The sequence below is a fragment of the Lampetra planeri genome, chromosome 6, assembly GCF_965212315.1.
Source record: "Lampetra planeri chromosome 6, kcLamPlan1.2.h2, whole genome shotgun sequence".
Classification (NCBI taxonomy): Eukaryota; Metazoa; Chordata; class Hyperoartia; order Petromyzontiformes; family Petromyzontidae; genus Lampetra; species Lampetra planeri.
The window spans coordinates 6,784,155-6,802,361 of NC_136112.1; the positions used below are offsets into that span (position 1 = coordinate 6,784,155).

The window sequence follows — 18,207 nt, forward strand, 5'->3', positions numbered from 1 at the left end:
CTCTGCCCCGGTGACATTTTACATAGACTTCCCAAAAAACTAAGCAATTAAATGCCATTGTATGGCTTAATCTTTTTTTTGTTACTACAAAATAGTGATGTAAAAAGGAAAATCCAGATTTCTACCCAAGGAAATGTAAATAGGGGCATTTAATAAGATAATATATATCCATGTCCATCCGCTACATAGATGAAGGCCTTCCCATTGCTGAGCCGGTCATGGGAGAGCTGTCTGACCGTACTTGAGCATGCTGGTCAGTGCTGGTTGGAGAGGGCCATGGTTGGGAACCAATGTCAGGTTTCTGGGTTCAAAGGGACATTTATGTCGCTGTAAATGTATTTCGTGTCCACAGTTACACAGATAAGAGGAAGTAAAATACAGATGAAAGACCTCAGCTTAAGTTTGACCGGATTACATGTGTTCATGGCAAGTTGGCCACTGCCTGTGATCCACAGCTTTGCATGCAGAGTTTGTGGATCACACAGACATTCACATGTGATACCCAAAACCTGGTGGCCATGGGAGGACTGTACAGTAGTCCCTCGGTTAACAGTGACATCGATTAACGGTTTTTCGGTTAACGTTTCGCCTTCCATAGGACCCCATGGTTTCAAATGTTTACATTTTGATTAACGGTATGTGTACATCATGTACGCGGGCGCCAGTTTCGGCCAATCCGAGCGCTCGTATTTGGGCTGAAAAATGTCAAGTTCCAATCGCCTTGGAACTGATTAATGCGTTTAACTTGTAATTCCTATATTCGATTAACAGTTATTTTGGTTGACAGTAGTTTTCGTGTAACGGATTAAAACGTTAACTGAGAGACTACCGTACAGAAAATGACTCTGACCTTTGTGTGCGGATATTTAACGTCATCACCACGTGTGTTTTCTCTGGGTTTTGTAGGCGACCTAATATCCCTATGGGGAAAAAAACTTCTGAATGCACTTGAGCTGATGAAGTCTCAATGGCTTTGCTGGGTGGAGCCTGGTTAGTTTCTTTATGGGAGAAAAAGCTGTGAGCTGACCAGGATTTGGCGGTACAGCACTGGATTATTGAATTCATCTGTGTGGAGCTGTGGCGATATCCCCTTGTACATATAGATTGTTCCCGGATACTCCGGTTTCCTCCCGCATGGAAAATACTCGCTTGGGAATTGGCCGCACAAACCCTATGCAAACTCTGGAGACGGTGAGGATTTTCTCAACAAAGGAAATTGTCCTTTGTTGGATAATCTGCATTGTGGGCATATTCACCAATACAAAAGACGCACAGTACAGTACACATGGTACGCATGCAACATGCTATGAAAAAAGTATCAACAAAAGCCATGATCCATCCAACTTTTTTAACCATCGATCCATGTTAGCTCATGCACACACGCCGATTTAATCGTTCCATCTCCTCGGTACACGTGTATCCACACCTCCGATTAGCACGATTGGCTACGTACGGTGCGAAAGAAGTTGAACATACATATACTGTTGTCTGGGACGGGTTCCTCCATTCCTTGGCTGCTATTGCGTCACTATTTTTGAATATTGGGCCATCATCCTCCTTCAAGCAATGTGTCCTGTATGTATGTTGAACTTCTTTCCCACCGTACGTAGCTAACCGTGCTAATCTTTCCCATACGCACTTTTCCTTCAACTGTACAGTAGTTTAACATACTGCCATTGACCTGCGTACGTTATCTAATACATGTGTTCCTATTCTTGGTTCTTTCGGTAAAGTCACGTAGAAGGGAAACAATAAAAAAAAATTGTTTTATATATATTTTTTGTTTCCCTTCTACGTGACTTTACCGAAAGAACCAAGAATATGAATCCCTGCAGTCACGAAAGCTTTAAATCGACATGTGTTCCTCTTTGTGTTTCAGGGTGATTCCACGCACAGATCGCTCCATGCTTTATTGAGCACTTTCCAGATTTGTTTTTCTCAATATGTTGTTGTTGTTCTTTACGACCGTGTTTCTCTGAACCATGGCATATAGCAGGCAGGTCGCACCGAATTAAAACACTTTCTACTTTAGACACGATCCACTTTATCAATCCACTGCTGGATGATGGAAACTCCCTCCACATGCAGTACTGGTAATTCTGACCATACTTCACCCCGTTGGTTCGTTCGGGTTTAGTTCAATACTAGGAGCATTCAAGTGCGGTGTCAAAATTGATTTTGCTCCACTACCCCACAGCATATAGCACCTGTTATGCACAGTGGTTCGCCCATACGGATTACCATCATTAACCAAACTGACATTCGACATCTTAATTAAGGATCTGTGTATCATCGTTTTTTGGGTTTTAAATACAAGACACACCGTCATACAATGCTGATGTCGGATGTTTATGATATTTATCAATATGTACACCAGAAAAATACATAATTTGACACATGCAATAGTTCTCCTGTATGATATAATGTACACGCATTGTATTTACATTTAGATTGTAAATTTTAAAAACACATTTTCCTTTCCACTACATCCGTTCACGACAAAAGCCTTCAGTGCACATATATACAGTACGTTATTATATATCTACAAGGTACAGTTGTGCGAAGATAGTTCAAAACGATGCGAAGTTGTTGTGTGTTTTTTTTGGAAACGGGACAATGTCACAGAGCAGCAGAAGAATTCATGGTCTCACCGTGAACTTACGACCACCACTCACTGGGAAGAAGCCACTTCCATGAACAAACAAATACCCCCCGTGTAGCCTTCACAGACTCCTGCCAACCCCTTATCAGTGCCCCTACCTTATTACAGACCAATTCAAACCTTATTGGTCACCCCGTGCCCCTTTATAAATCTCACCGTTAATCCTACAAAAGTCCCATCACAATGGAGAAACACAAACAAATAGACCATTTTATTGCCCTTTATGAAACGGCTGTACGCCCGCATGGACCTTGAAAACTCAATTTCCCTGTACAAGAATACGGGGTAAACCGTATGGGTTGACAGCTTTGTAGAATGTTGGGTCAAGTGCCGTGAGCGAGAACCCATTCAGGCCGGCACGGCACACGAGGTGGGTGGCCAGCACCACGCCCGGCCGCCTTTGTCTCTCTAAGTGGCGGTGTTTAGGCCAGCCACTAGTTTGAGGCCGAAGTTGACCCCAGCGTCGTGATGACACCAGCACAAAAACTGCGGCATTGGGAGGAAGGAGTGGAAACTAACACAGGTTCGCACGCGTTTGACAGCGCAACTTCTGACGGATGTATCCTGCTATGGTGCTGTGTGCGTGTGTGTGCCTGGCCACTGAGAGACCAGAGCAATGTGGCCACAAGCACACACACACAGGGAGAGAGACAGAACGAGGTTGTGTGGTTCTTACCGCTTGTGCTGCAGTCTGCGCACACGTCAGGAGCCCGCAACTTTCGCGACATTGAAAGCTTCGGGTGTCGTGGTCCAAAGGGCACAGACACACACCAGCACTGCACACACACACACCGAGACGACACGCATTCACAATGCACTCACTCACAATGCACTCACTCGCAATACACACATTCACAAAGCACTCACTCACTCACAAGTGGACTACGATACATGCATTCACACACTACGTTCACTACACACCGCACACACAATACACTTACTCACCACTCACTCACCATACACTCACCACACACTCACCATACACTTACCATACACCCACACACCATACACCCACTCACCCAATACACTCACACACACTACACTCACTCACCATACACTCACTCACCATACACCCACACACACTACACTCACTCACCATACACTCACTCACCATACACTCACTCACCATACACTCACTCACCATACACTCACCACACACTCGCCATACACTCACACTACGTTCACCACGCAATACACTCACCATACTCCCCACACTCACGCACCATACACTCACTCACCAGACACTCGCACAACATACACACACTCACCACACACTAACACACCATACACTCACCATACACTCACACTACGTTCACTACACACCCACTCACAATGCACACATTCACAATACACATCACGATGCATTGCACATTCACAATACAAACACTACACTCACAGCGCACACATTCACAATAAATCCACCACACACACATGACACCAACACACACATGTATAATAAAGGCTCTACACATAACGCACGTTAACAACTCACCAGACAATCACAATATGCACATTCCTAATAATGACAACGCACTAAAAATAAACATTCACAATACTCACTCTGCACTCATTCACAGTTCAAATACACTCACAACACTCTAAATACACTCTCTTACAATACACTCATTTACAATGCACTCACCACACGCTCACGTTACACTTGACAGACTATGACAATATAATATAACCATTCACAACACACTACACACACACAGCCACTACAAACACACTACTCACAACGCACAATCAGCATACAAACTCGCACTTTCATTACGGCCGATACTCAAAACTCACCAACAGCACCCTCAATAATGAACCCTCACAACACACGACCACAACACACACTAAACAGCACCAACTACAACCACGCATACTCACACAACAACATCAGCAGCAGCAGCACACTCACGACGCTTCACCTACCACTTATAACAACCGCAGTTAAATCGCGAACGCAAAGACGACGCCCGCTGTACGCACAAACGAAATAATAAAAAATCACTGCAGGTGCTGTAGCTCGTCCACCCAACTCATTGGCCCGCTGTCGCTCTTACAAAGTTACTGCTACGTAGTTTAAGCAAGCGAGAGATTAAGTTGTTCGGAGTTGTAGACCCTCCTCCTCCTACTCCCCCCCACCACGTTAAGCAGCAACAGCAGCGGCAGCTCGGGCAGTGAGTAGCAGCCGTAGCAGCTGAGCCGAGTGCAGCCAAACCCACAGTGGGGGGGGCGTGGCCGACACTCCAAATAAGGGCATGTCCCCGCCCCACATTTGCATTTCCCACCACGCATACGCATCGCTCGAGCCTTCCCATTGGTCGCTGGACAACGGGTGGGTGGGGCGGCGGGGAGAGGGGGGGGGTGTGATTGGCTCGCGGCAACTCCGAGCCCCGCCTCGTCTATGCAATGACGCGGTGGAAGCCTGTACGTAATGTGGATACGGGGCGGTGGCAATTGTTGTGGAGGGGTGGGGTGTGTTCCTGTCAATCAAATCGCCGGCCGGCAGGGCCACGCCCTACGTATCTTGGACGCTACCAAGCTGGTTGATATCGACGGGGGGGGAGGGGGAGTGGTTAAAGTTACTGATCCCCAGTGACGAGAGCAAAATCCTGGGCGCGTTGCCGCCTCCCACCCCCCCGATCTGCGTGCCGTTGGTCGCGCCCGTCGCGGGAAAGCGACCACGCCGTGCGTGCCGCCCACGTGCGACGACGATGGTAATGGTGGTGGTGACAGGTGGCGGACAAGCGGCGTGGAGGCTCCCTCCTCGGGCTACGCCTGGGATAGCGCCCTACCTTTGACACGCGTTACACAGGGAGGGGCGACCGGCCCCGAGGGGTGGGTACTCGCATGGCGGGGGTGGTGGGGGGGGGTGGTAAAAAAAGACAATAAAATAAACAATAAAACTCACCTCTCCATACATAGGGCTGTGGGTTTGACAGACACTGCCTTGGCCATGCATATTGGAACGCGGCGGCGCTCCGCGGAGCTGGTGCTCGCTCGGGGGCTATGAGAGCCCGTGCAGGAGGATGTCATCACCGCTCCGAGCGTCTGCCGCCGAAAGCTGCCGGCTGCATCGCTTGGTGTGGGACGACAGGACGTCCGCCCTGGAGAAGGAGCTGAACAGCAGTCGGGTAATCCAGACGGATTCTTTGGTGACAGCCGCCGCGCTCTGGTGGTGCCGTTCGGTTGCACTGCCATCACCCCGCACGCTGCCCCTCTCTCTCACATGGTCCCCTTATCCAGCTGAGCAACTCAATCATTGGGCTTGATTGGGAATGATGGTGATAATGGGGTTCGATTAACGTCAGGGCGACAGTACTTTTGGAGTTCAGTTTTACGAGGGTGAATTGTCGGCACGCGTGTTTGTGCTTGCGAAGCAAATGTGTAATAACACACACAGTTACTCATTCTGATTTAACACGCTGTGGGGGTTGAGCTAATTGAATGTTTTGTACAATGGAGAACTTTGATATATAACGAGCGTATTATTAGTTTAATTTACATTGGTGATAAAAACAAATAAACGCCGATTAAAGCATAACATATTTCTGTAAATAATATCAGTGGAACGTGGATTGGTATTGCATTACCCTTTATTGCATGCTGTAATGCATATTGCACCAGTAGTAAATACATTTAAAAGGTGTGTGATTTCCCAGGGTGTTGGGTTTCTGAAATGGAGCAAGCAGAATTTGTCTTCAGTGCATGATCAGCCAATCGTGTTAAACACGCTCTGCGGTTCTAGAATTAAATACTTAATAAAACGTTAACATGAGCAATTCGCTACGCATTACTACACTGCAGTTTCAATTGTTTTGTTGAAATTTCGCCCTTCACATTCTGTTCATTACGATCCTCTGGGTGTGTATGAAGCTGTCACATCGGTATGCATTCCGTTTTCCTCTTTGTTACTGTAAAGCGATGTATGTCTGCAGTACTGTATATCTAATATATATTTCAAAGAAAAATTACACTCCTTTGTCCATCCACTGCTGGATCAAGACCTCGCCGTGCTGTCTCTGTCCTGTTTGATCATACTTCACCACGCTGGTCAATGCGGGTTGTTGAAGTAGAGTGTAATGATGAGCCGGCAGGACCGGTTTAGCAGATATCACTTGCCACTGATGTTGGCCGTGAACGGGAATTGAACTCGGGTTACAGTTAATAGCGCCGTGCGCTAACCATTGTGCCTCCTGCTCCATCTCATCTAAGAGAATAGCACCCATATGGTCAATGTAACGTAAGCGTGGGTTGCAAGTACAGATGGCTGGTGTTAACATCATGGGTAAACTATAAATTAAACATTATTCTCACTCCTTTCCTCACCTTTTGAAGATGAACTATTTTTCCAGAGCACTAGATGATGCATAATGTTCAGAATTGCATATACAGGTCGGGGTGGGACCTATACTTTGAGTTATAGTTTCTTGAATTTAACTATATTGAACACCCAGTTTTAAGTGACATCATGCAGCATTTGACACATAGTTTTGGTTTATTGAGTTAAACGTGCATCTACAAATCTAGTTTTGGACAAGTATGAGATTGTGTTCTAGTGTAAAATAAATAAATAAAATCTTGCTCTGCACTTTATCTAGCTAAATTCCAGCTCTGATAATTACAAATATTGGTTTTAATTGGTCGTCATGCAATTAACATTACTTCAAAATGCAGAATGAGTGGGAAAGTGCTCATTTCTATTGTGTACACCAGAGGTCACTTGAATGGATCTCAGAAGTAACTCTGTAATATCTGCTACTGTGGGCCGTTCTCTAACTCTGCTGCTGTGCGTGAGATCTGAATTCGGCACAATCGGGATACATTTAAGGGGTGGAATTAAAAGGCGAAAGAAAAACCTTGTTTTGATGATGGAATCCAACATGGAGCATGCCAGGTCAGCCTGAAATATCCTGAAAGAATGTGGCAGTTCCACTTGTGAACAAAGTGGACTGGCCTTGTGAGCGGGCAGATGCATGATGTACCATCCCAGTGTATAAAGGACAGGGAACCTACTGAAGGTCTGTACAAGCCAGGTGCTGATCGCTGTGAGATTTCACACAACACACAAACACGTATAAAAAGCACTCGGCACTTTTGCATTATGCAAATACGCTTTCAGCAGTTTTTGAAGAATTGCATTGTTTTCTCCTGCCTTAGGTCACCATCAAAGATATACAGAGATATACACCTTTAGATAGGTTCCGTCCTTGTTAGGACTTGTCGGTACAGTAGAGATGTCAAGCACTGAATTATTCTGTCTCCCATTGGGAGCCAGATATGTGGAGTTCCCACTTCGGTAGCATGAGGCCCATTAACTTGACTCGTGCCAAAAATATCGAAATCTGTAAATGGCAATTTGCATTTTATGTTGGGTTTTTCGTGTCATTTACAGATTTGAATGGCAATGAGATTGCTCACTTCATATCTAATTTGGTGAAAAAGATACCATGAACTAAAGCAATCGGATATGTGTATGTGCACTATAACTCAGAACTCAGCACATTTGATGGATTTACTACTGCGAGCGATTGAATTGTTAGCTTATCCACACCCTCTAAGACCTTTATGCAAATTGCAAGTTATAATGTGGCTTGTCTTTCTCGTTTGGTCGAAAGTACTGTACTTTCAGTGACGATTGTGGGGTGGAAATACACGCTTAGTTTATATTAAGCCATTCGGCAGTACAGAGTGTGCTATGGCGTTTTTGTAGCAATTATCTTATTAAATAAAATAGCCTTTGGCTTGGTTAATAATGTATCTCATTGTTTAATTTGAAATAAAAAAAGCTCAAATAATATTAAAAATTGTTCAAATGATGTCCTGTAATTTGAAACAAAACCATGGTAAAATATAGATATTTATTAAAATAAAGACAGTGTTTACATACACCACTTAACGTTATGAACTTATTAAATAAACCATAATAAATATTAAATTTAATTCTAAATAAGATACATATGGATAATAGGTTGAGGCTACCGATGGAATGGCAACCACTGGCGGCAAAACACTGAAGATGAAATCGGCTCGTGTTCAGGAGCGAGATTGATTGTGGCATCGTTTGACAGGGAGGGATGGCAACAGCTTGGAGAGGCTTTCATTCAGCGGCAGATAGATCACAGTTTGTTGATGGAGTAATTTCCTCATCATCAGCCATGATTTTAGGGACGCTTCTGTTAATTTTGAGATACAATACATAAATGATTTCCAAGCACCAGCATTAATCTTTCAGTGATCAGCGCTTTTAAAATGCCCTGTAACTGTTTTATGATACTATCCGTGAATCACTGGGAAAACATGTGATAACATCCATCATACCACAACACAGTGTTATGCATTGTCCTTGAAAATATAGTATGTAATTACAGAAATGCTGTGTATATTTGTGGTAATAATAATTTACTTATCCACAATTAATGAGCGTGTATAATAATAAGTGGGAGGAAACCAGAGCACCTAGAGAAACCCCATGCACGTGAGTGGACAACACTAAATCTCCATGCAGGTGCAAATAGATGGTGATTAGTCCACTTGCTGGTACTGCCTTCTCCTGGAAAGACAGGGTATGTATCACATGCACATGAGAGACAATATAAATGAGAGGCAATACAAATTACATGGCACAAACGATACAAAGAAAACAGAATCGCTTTTTTAATTGAATCACAACGATGAATCACAATGCATTGAATTTCTGTGACAGTAGAGGTAATTCGTTTTATCATCATCATCAGCAGCAGCCAGGATCAATCTACTGTTGAATGAAGGCCTTCCTGAAGGCACCATCTCTCAAAATCCATGTAGCATTTCGCCAATCGTTACACTTCCTAGTAAAAGGTAATGCAATATCTAAATTTCCCTGGTTAAAGTACCATAATAATTACATATAAAGCAAATCTGATAATTATAACAATTGAAATGTCGAAACAATTATTTTTTTACAATTTTTATATTAACAGGCAAAGCCCACTGAGCTACATAGATATTTTTTCCGAAGTGACCTGGCCACAAATGATCGCTCAACGAAGTGGCTTATCATGTGGAAATTTATCATAGCCAAATACTCTAAACGTAATGTTTCTAAATGTGGAGGAAAAAACCGGAGGAACCCAGAGAAAAATCTACACGACCACGGGAAGAACACGCCATCTCCAAATATACAGGAATCAGGGTCGGGATCAAAACCACGCCCTCCTGTATACAAGGCGAGGTAGTTAATATCTCAACCCCTGTGGCATGAGGGATAAGAAAGTAATCACTTTAGTGTGAGTAGCATCGAAATATTGGCATTTGTTGAGTTTTTATGAGAGCATGCCATTTATTTTAAAGGTCAAATTTTGCATTTTCCATCGTAGATTTGGAAGATAAAGATGCAAATAAGTATTTTAAATAATACATGTTTTTTGGGGGTTAGATCGTGTAAATATACAAATGTGTCGTTTTGTTTTAGTCTATAAAATCTTCCATATACTATGAAGTGTTGCTTATCTCCACCTACACACAGCACCTAAGAATGTGAGAATCAGGGGAAGCTTTTAAAAAAAATCACAACATTTCAAACAATTGGCATTTTCGACATCACAGGGGGTGGCGATGTGGAGAGATATTAAAATGTCGAATACAACGCTCCTGTGTGTTGGGCCTTGGTGGAATTAAAGTACAAGATAAGACGAATGAGTATGTGTAGAATGTCGCTACACCATACAGTATTATTGCCTTTTGAAAACGGGATCCAAGTGTGCCTGCCTGCCTGCCTCATGCAAGTCATTCTCACCTTCCCTATCTCACATGCGGTGTTTCCACTGGGGCAGTAATAAAAAACACTCATTGGTAGAAATATGTCCCAACAACTTATAACTCTTGTGTTGTCAGCCGGCCCCAATGGGCATAACATTCTAAGCGCGCCCCGTCTGCTGCCAAATTAGTTCACTCGATAGCTTGATTGTTTTTCAGATTTATTGTGCAAGCCTCACTTGCATGTAAGACCAATTCGTGAATCCAATTTAGGCGCAATGCGTTTTTAATAGTAACTTTTTCTGTTAGACCTTACCCCCAGGTTATATATATACACATTTCTGCAGCAATTTATGAACATTAACCATATTCATTTCTCCACCTGAATAATTCATTTGTATGTTTGTGTTTCTAGCGTTCCATACCATTTTTATTAAAGCATTTGAACATGTTAGTATACGGTACAAGGTATCCGCAAAAGTACCATCCATCGTTAAATCTTCGTAATTGGAAGATGCTTTTCACCGTGGTTGAAATGTTGGCAATGCATTCCTTGCATACATACTTGGGTGTTTTCTTTCTTGTACGACTGAAAACACGAGCACTGGAATGCCGGTGACGTCATCACGCAGAGCCAGCCAGCCAGCCAGGAATCCATCGAGGAAACTTGTTTTTTAAAAATGTAATACTAGCAGAGAACCTGTTTGCTCTGCAATGAAAAATAAGAGACAGCTGTCATTTTCATACTCTTCTCATGAGCTGCATTCGGAGCACTAAAAGTAGCCTGCTTTTTACGTATCAAAATGCCAATGTAATAATTAGCACCTTAAAATGTAAATTGTTTTTACATACTGAGGTTTTTTATGTTCTCGAGGATTTAAAGAATATTTTGGCAATTTCAAATGGACCGTGTGAGAGCCGTCTGTATTCGTTACTCCCACCTCTTCGGTGTCACTGTCTATTTACGTCTTATGAACTTCTGCTTCTGCCGTTTCAATGCGATTGAATGTTAATTTGTTGCACGGCAAATTCCGTTTAGCCAGTTACCCAGCTAGTTTCGGTGGCAACTTCCTGCACCTACTGACAACAGAGTTATTATGGGATGGAGAGGAGGTCAGTCAGCAGCCAGCCAGGAAACCCGAGGCATCGATTATTTTTTCATAGTATTATACTTGCATGATGCTTGTGCGATTTTATCAAGCACATAACAGAAGCATTCTAAAGAATGACACGCAAGGTGTTGGCGAACACCTAGGGCGCATAAACCTCGATACGATGTGGAGGATTATAAGGATGAGAGTCATACGATGCATGTTAACTTTCTCACGACCAAGTGTGTGCTCGTGTGTGTGCTCGTGTGTGTGTATATTGTGTGGGGAGTGGTAGTGTAGCGGTTAGCGCGCTGCGCTATGAACCCGGCGATCCGGGTTCGATTCCCGCTCACGGCCAACATCAGTGACGATTATCTGAACCGGTCCCGGGCCTCCCCTAGGTCGACTCAGCCTCAAATGAGTACCTGGTGCGGTGTGTAAACATAGCCACTAGGGAGACAAAGGCGGTCGGGCGTGGTGCTGGCCACCCACCCCCTCGTGTACCGTTCCGGCCTTAATAGGTGCTCGCTAACAGCACTTGCCCCTGCAGTCTGTTAAGGCTATATGGGGGATCTTTGTTTGGATCTTTGTATATTATTGTAACGACCTATTTTAAAGTGCTGCCAAGTGATCATTCTTTCATAACGGACAGTAGCTTTATGGATGCCCCATGCATAACTAACGTTCTGAATTTACTCTCACAGAATGGGCTTAACAATCCACGAATATGCATGTGTATAAATACAGGGCAGGGCAGGAATTCGAGCGGGAGTGATAATTATACTGTGTCTCTCGCACACAGAAGCTGGATAATACCTCACTCCTCGTTGAAAGTAAAATTAAAGGACGCAAGTCTTACGCTGAGTGCGTGCAATCTTCAGACAGCAGCACAGCTGTGCGATCTTGTCCCGAGCCACCGTGTACTCAATACTGCTGTCCTGTCAGATTGAAGGCATGGTGAAGCAGCTGTTACCAGCACTCCGGCCACATTGTCTGATAGGAGAGAAGTGCAGTGTCATAATACAGCGAGGCTAAATTGGTCACTACATTAGAAAGCAATAAAATCGAGACGGTGCAAATACAGCTCGGGCCATTCTTTGAACAACGTACGATGGGAAGTGAAGTATATTTTATTATTTAGAATATAATTCTTGAAACAGTATGTACAATATCATCCTTATTCTGTAGTTTATATTTACACCCTTTTGTGCATTAAGAAGTGTGAATGTATTACAACTGATGCAAATTTTTCATATAAATCCGAGTATTGCATCAGTAATTAATTTCGTACCGTAATGAAAATGATTTTTTTCCAATTGCCCGGGAAAGCCTCATCGAGTCCCAGGCATGTTTTTTTTTTTCTTGGAGGGCCTCTTGCAGGTCCCATTTCAAACGAGCGTTTGGCTTAATTTGCGTGGAAACCAGTGGGTTTTCTTTCCTTGCCGGTCCCATTTCAAATGAGAGTTTGGCTTAATTTTCGTGGAAACCAGTGGGTATTTTTCCTTGCCGGTCCCATTTCAAATGAGCGTTTGGCTTAATTTGCGTGGAAACCAGTGGGTTTTTTTCCTTGCCGGTCCCATTTTCAAATGAGCGTTTGGCTTAATTTGCATGGAAACCAGTGGGTTTTTTTCCTTGCCGGTCCCATTTCAAATGAGCGTTTGGCTTAATTTGCGTGGAAACCAGTGGGTTTTTTTCCTTGCCGGTCCCATTTCAAATGAGCGTTTGGCTTAATTTGCGTGGAAACCAGGACCAGCCCAGAGGCAGCAACCCCACGCGCAAGGCGTGGGTGGCACTCCTCAAGCACGGTCTTCTCTCACATTTGAACGGCTCGCTCGTCTGCAATCCCTGGCAAGTCAACCCGACTGAGTAAGCAACCGGGCTCAACTCCCGAACAGCGTTTTGATATCTGCCGTGGCGTGGTTTATTTAAGGACGATTTGGTCATAAGCGATGCTCGTATAGAGGCACTGTTGTCATAATATGAATGTACAGGACAAGCAAATGCCCTGTCTGTTTTCATTAGGTCTCCATTTTCACTGTGTGCGGTGTGTGTGATTTACCGATTTTCTGTCGTCATCATTATTGTGATGATGCGTCTCCCTTTTCGGATGGACCTGTGTTGCTATGGATTCTTTTTTTTCTTTCTAAAAAGGAGTTATCAGTTTTCATTGCACTGTACTATGTGGTCATTTTGTGTAATCTGAGATTTTTAAACAAACATTGTAAAATTATGCCTTTAATTTGTTTTTGTTTAAGTAAAGGCAAATGTATGGAAGTAATGTGTAATGGTCGGTTGGGTCTTATATTTCTAGATTTATATAGCGGCTTAAGCCAAGGCACTTTACAACAATAAAACAAATTGTAGATGAAATAATAGTGCTTTAAATAAAGAGTGGGGTTATTAAAAGTGGTGGTGTAATTATGGCGACAGTTCGGAGGACAGGTGGGAGTGGTTAAGGCTGGGTATTTTATACCATACTGTACCGTATTAATATATGTGCAGTATATGACAAATCACCCAGCATGCACCCAATATCACCAGATTTCCGATGCGAAACAGAGTTGAGCCTTAATAGTGTATTGGTGACCATCATGCACAACAGATCGCACGCAATGACTCAGGAAACCATCCCAAAGATTAATCTATCTTTTCATTAACCATTGCTCTAGTTGCCACCTGTCCTGGCTTTCCCCGGATTGTGCCGTGTTTTTGAGCTCACTGTCCTGGGAAATCTGTAAGTTATCCCGGAATATTAAAGGTCCTGGTTTTGTCAGTTTCATTATAATCTACCATTCAAGACAATGCATTTACATGGAGTTCTCCCCTGACCTGCTATTGTCATATATTATTCTACCAATGACATATCCTACATCGTGCTGCTCGCAGCAGACATCGCGGCTGTCGCGATTTTCACCTGAAGACGATGGCTTGTGTTGCTATCGAAACGTCGTGATTTATTTTTGTTTTATTTCTACCTACGTGACTTACCGAAAGAACCAAAGAGTATATCCTATTTTTGTTTTACCTCCGGAGGTGGCAACCGTAACGATTACCTATACGGACAAAAAAAAGCAATAATGCCAATAGGCAGGACAGACGCATTCTCGGCATTGGTGGTAACCAGTGATAGTGATTGCAAGATGAGAGAGCCATTCAGGAATCATCGCGTGCACCGGAATACATTCAGCGTGGTCTAGAGTAGTGTCTTTCAACTCCAGACCTTGCGAGCCATCCCCCACGGCCCACCTCTTCGTGATTACGGTACCAGTCTTTTGTAGATAAAGGTGCAGCCCTGCAATTACTTGCTCATGCCAAAATTTCGATTTAAAGCTTTCGTGACTGCAGGGATTCATCTTCTTGGTTCTTTCGGTAAAGTCACGTAGAAGGGAAATAATAAAATAATAAAAATAAAACATAATAAAATAATTCTCACGACGTTTCGGCCAGAACGCAAGCAGCCGTCCTCAGGTGAAGAACAGGTCTGTCGGAAAGACAGCGTCTGAATGAGCACCACCATGCTTGGCAGCGTATATTTAAGCTGGGTTGGAGGGGGAAGAGCGCCTTGACAAAGGAATTTGCATATCAAGAGGAGAGTCGCGGCATCTCTTCAGAAAGGTGAGAGACTCGATTAGCTGAGCCTTCTTATCCCGGAGTTTGTTGAAGGATCTTAAAGTTTTGTGGAATCCCACCCCGTAGTGGCGGTTAAATTTCGATTTAAAGCTTTCGTGACTGCAGGGATTGCTCATGCCACTTGGTGGAAGGACCTCCACCAGAGGACGGTCTAGAGAGCGCGGCTTGGCGATTATGCACAAGCTGAATGAATGGAGAGCCCTTCTAGAGGGTATCTGGCTTCCTCTTCCACACTAGGTGTCTTGGAAGAGGCGGTGGTAACCCACATTTACCCCACCGCATGTGACCTGCTAATTCACCGTCACTAATATAAAAAAAAATGCACGTGAATATTTAAAGCCACCACACACACTGCATGCACCGGATGGTTGGTAATCATCACGGTAATTGCAGAACTCCGCACCGTGAGGAGTAGCAAGGACTGGAGTTGAGAGACTCTCGCCTGCATTGCATCTCTTCCCCTATCAGCCTCATCCTCGTAGGGCATTTCACAGTAGTAGAACATTTGACAGTATTTAATTTATTATTTTATCTTTATACGTGACTTTACGAAAGAACCAGTGGCGGCTCCTGCAAAATCTCTCAGGGGGGGCAAATGTCTGGATGATTGATAAGGATAAGGTCCACCCATGCAAAGGATAAATTAACAGCTTAAGCATGTAAAGGCAACTTCACTTCTTTAATATTAATGAAAAATAAAGTGACTCTTACAATACATCTTGTTTGTTTCTATACTCACTATTAATACAATCCACTCAAGTTTCTTTTATTAAAGATTCCACTAGGTGGCGACAAATTATATTGTTGGATGAAACGTGCTTACGTATGATGACGTAAGCACGTTAGTGCGAGCCCTCCCGGAAGCCATAGAGAATGCATTGCAGCGCCCCCCGTTCGAAAAAAAACATCTTTGAATGTAAGTCTATGGGACCACTCGGGGCGATTCTCAGCCGGAGTGAAATCGCCCAAAAAGAGGCGGTACTCCACAGAACGTGACATGACGCTGATTGGACTATATCCAGAGGCACAGTGACGGCTAGCGTGACTCTGTGGTTGAATGACATTGGTGGTGTATCGCCCTAATGAAGAAACCGCCCCTGGAAAGAACCAAAGAGTATGTCACAGAGTCTTTCAATTTTTCAGGCATACACTGGCCAGTTATTCCTTTTGCACAATAAATCTAAGGGTTACAATTGAAGACTGTTCGCTTCCGCCCATGACTGATCACTATAATATAAACGCGTCCAGTGGACGTATACGTCTGGCGGTTTCCCCAGATGCCCGTGTCCCACTTATGTGCAGCGTCTTGAGACGCCGCCGCATTTAGAAGCGACATAAATCCAAATTCTAATGCACTGTAAGTGCTGTTGTTAATGGGTTTCCTCCTTTGTAATTAATGCTCAGCCACTTAGAACCCTCGACGCGACGCTTTAGAAGTGCTATCGACATCTTGGTTACGTTAATGTCAGAAAAAAGGGTCCTTGAAAGCAGGCTGGAAATTAGCCATGATCGTGCCAATGTCGGTAACATTTACCCACACGGGCATGTTTAACATTTACAGTAAAACTCGTCTATCCACTTAGCCTTTGCACTCACAAGGTCTTTCCTATTTGTGAGATACATTCTTCTTCTATTTCCAAGACATTGTGCGGATAACAGCAAGGAACCCAGAAGTGGCACCAAAAAAATCCACGTTTATTTACGCTTTGTCACTTGGATAAAAGGATAAATGTCGATAAAACGATCAACCCATAGCACTCCCCATATCAAATTGGATCAAATGTGTTTGGCTATAATTAAAAAATACAATACAGTACAGCCATATGAACCCAAACTGGATTTACAAAGAAATTATTTCTTAAAATTTGTAATGCATCATTTTTCCTTTCATCCTTTTTATGAAGATTAAACTGTCCGCACATCTTGAACGGCCTACCAGCGTTTGTGGTGGGTGTTTAATACTGTCAAGAATACTATCAACATAAGTTTAAATATATATTTTTATCCCGAAGTATACAAACCTATAGGGTTGTTCATATACGTAGATACATTGTCAAACTATATATTTAGTAAAGATTCTACATGTTAATCAATAACACTGCATTTAGTAGAAATAAAACTCATTTGGATTTAATGTTTGTCTCCTTATCATATTTCCAAAATAGCGAAATGGAATGTGCCTTTTCTTCATCATATATGCAGTGATTATCCATTTATATGCAAGAAGATTAATATATATTTGAGAATAAATTACCTTTTCACTCATACTGCTTCAACCTTGTACCTTTTTGCCGTCGCTGCACGACACAGCACAATTACAATGGAATAAATACACTTTATAAATACAGTGTAATGTGAGCACACTGTATCATAGTTTAGTCAACCGCATCCATTAACACAGGCTTTCGCGACCAATATTATCCATAATACAGGTTTTTTTGGGTTAGATCGGGTAAATATATTTTCCACAAATCTGATTGTTGCCTGATGCTAGTTGTAATTACTGGCGAAACGTCGTACTCAGATTATAAAGTTGTGGATTTATTCTCCAACACACCAGTGTGCTGTACTAGTAACGAATTGGCATATTCTGTTTACGTGACAAACCTTACTAGTTGGCTGTGTCGGGTGGTGGCGGGTTTAATGACACATTTATATTTACGCGATCTAACCCAAAAAAACAGTTATCAACCGCATCCGTTTCCACGCAGCATTACCTTGAACCTGCGATCACTGTATCGTGAAAGTAATGCACGATGCTTTTAGAATGTGGGGTTCCTTAGCTGGCCCGAAATTATAATAAACGTCCAGAGAAATAGAAAAAAGCCAGTTAATTTGCATATGCGTGCAAAGGCTAGCGATTGTGCGTATGTCCTAGATCCAGAAATGTTTACAACCGTATATTTTACTGCTTGGATGAGGTGGCTGCAATATTGTGTGGCTGTTAAAGTTACATTCTTGCATAATCATTCAGAGATAATGTCTTAATTACCAACGACTCCATTATTATCATAATCACTACACGTCAGATACAACTGCTTTAGGTCACGTTTGAGAAAGATAAATGTGTGAAATCCTGTTAATTCAATAATT

At 43.0% G+C, this 18,207-nt stretch overlaps 2 protein-coding genes across 4 annotated transcripts in view; one reads left to right on the forward strand and one right to left on the reverse strand.

Annotated features, from left to right (window-relative positions):
• The window catches only part of LOC144719461 (ARF GTPase-activating protein GIT2-like), a 71,511-nt gene extending 66,668 nt beyond the window's left edge, over positions 1 to 4,843 (reverse strand). For 2 of the 3 annotated variants that reach the window (XM_078595391.1, XM_078595390.1), the window contains exons 1-2: positions 4,586 to 4,842; positions 3,339 to 3,438 (exon numbers count right to left, since the gene is read on the reverse strand). In XM_078595391.1, the coding sequence (XP_078451517.1) occupies positions 3,339 to 3,390 (52 nt within the window). In that variant the 5' untranslated portion in view covers positions 3,391 to 3,438; positions 4,586 to 4,842. Of the gene's footprint in view, positions 1 to 3,338; positions 3,439 to 4,585 lie in introns of all 3 variants that reach the window. The other variant, XM_078595392.1, reaches the window with a different exon arrangement.
• Positions 4,844 to 5,586: 743 nt separating this feature from the next.
• Positions 5,587 to 18,207, forward strand: part of LOC144719462 (ankyrin repeat domain-containing protein 13B-like) — a 56,261-nt gene continuing 43,640 nt past the window's right edge. The window contains exon 1 of the mRNA XM_078595393.1: positions 5,587 to 5,790. Within this exon, the coding sequence (XP_078451519.1) occupies positions 5,686 to 5,790 (105 nt within the window). The 5' untranslated portion in view covers positions 5,587 to 5,685. The remainder of the gene's footprint in view (positions 5,791 to 18,207) is intronic.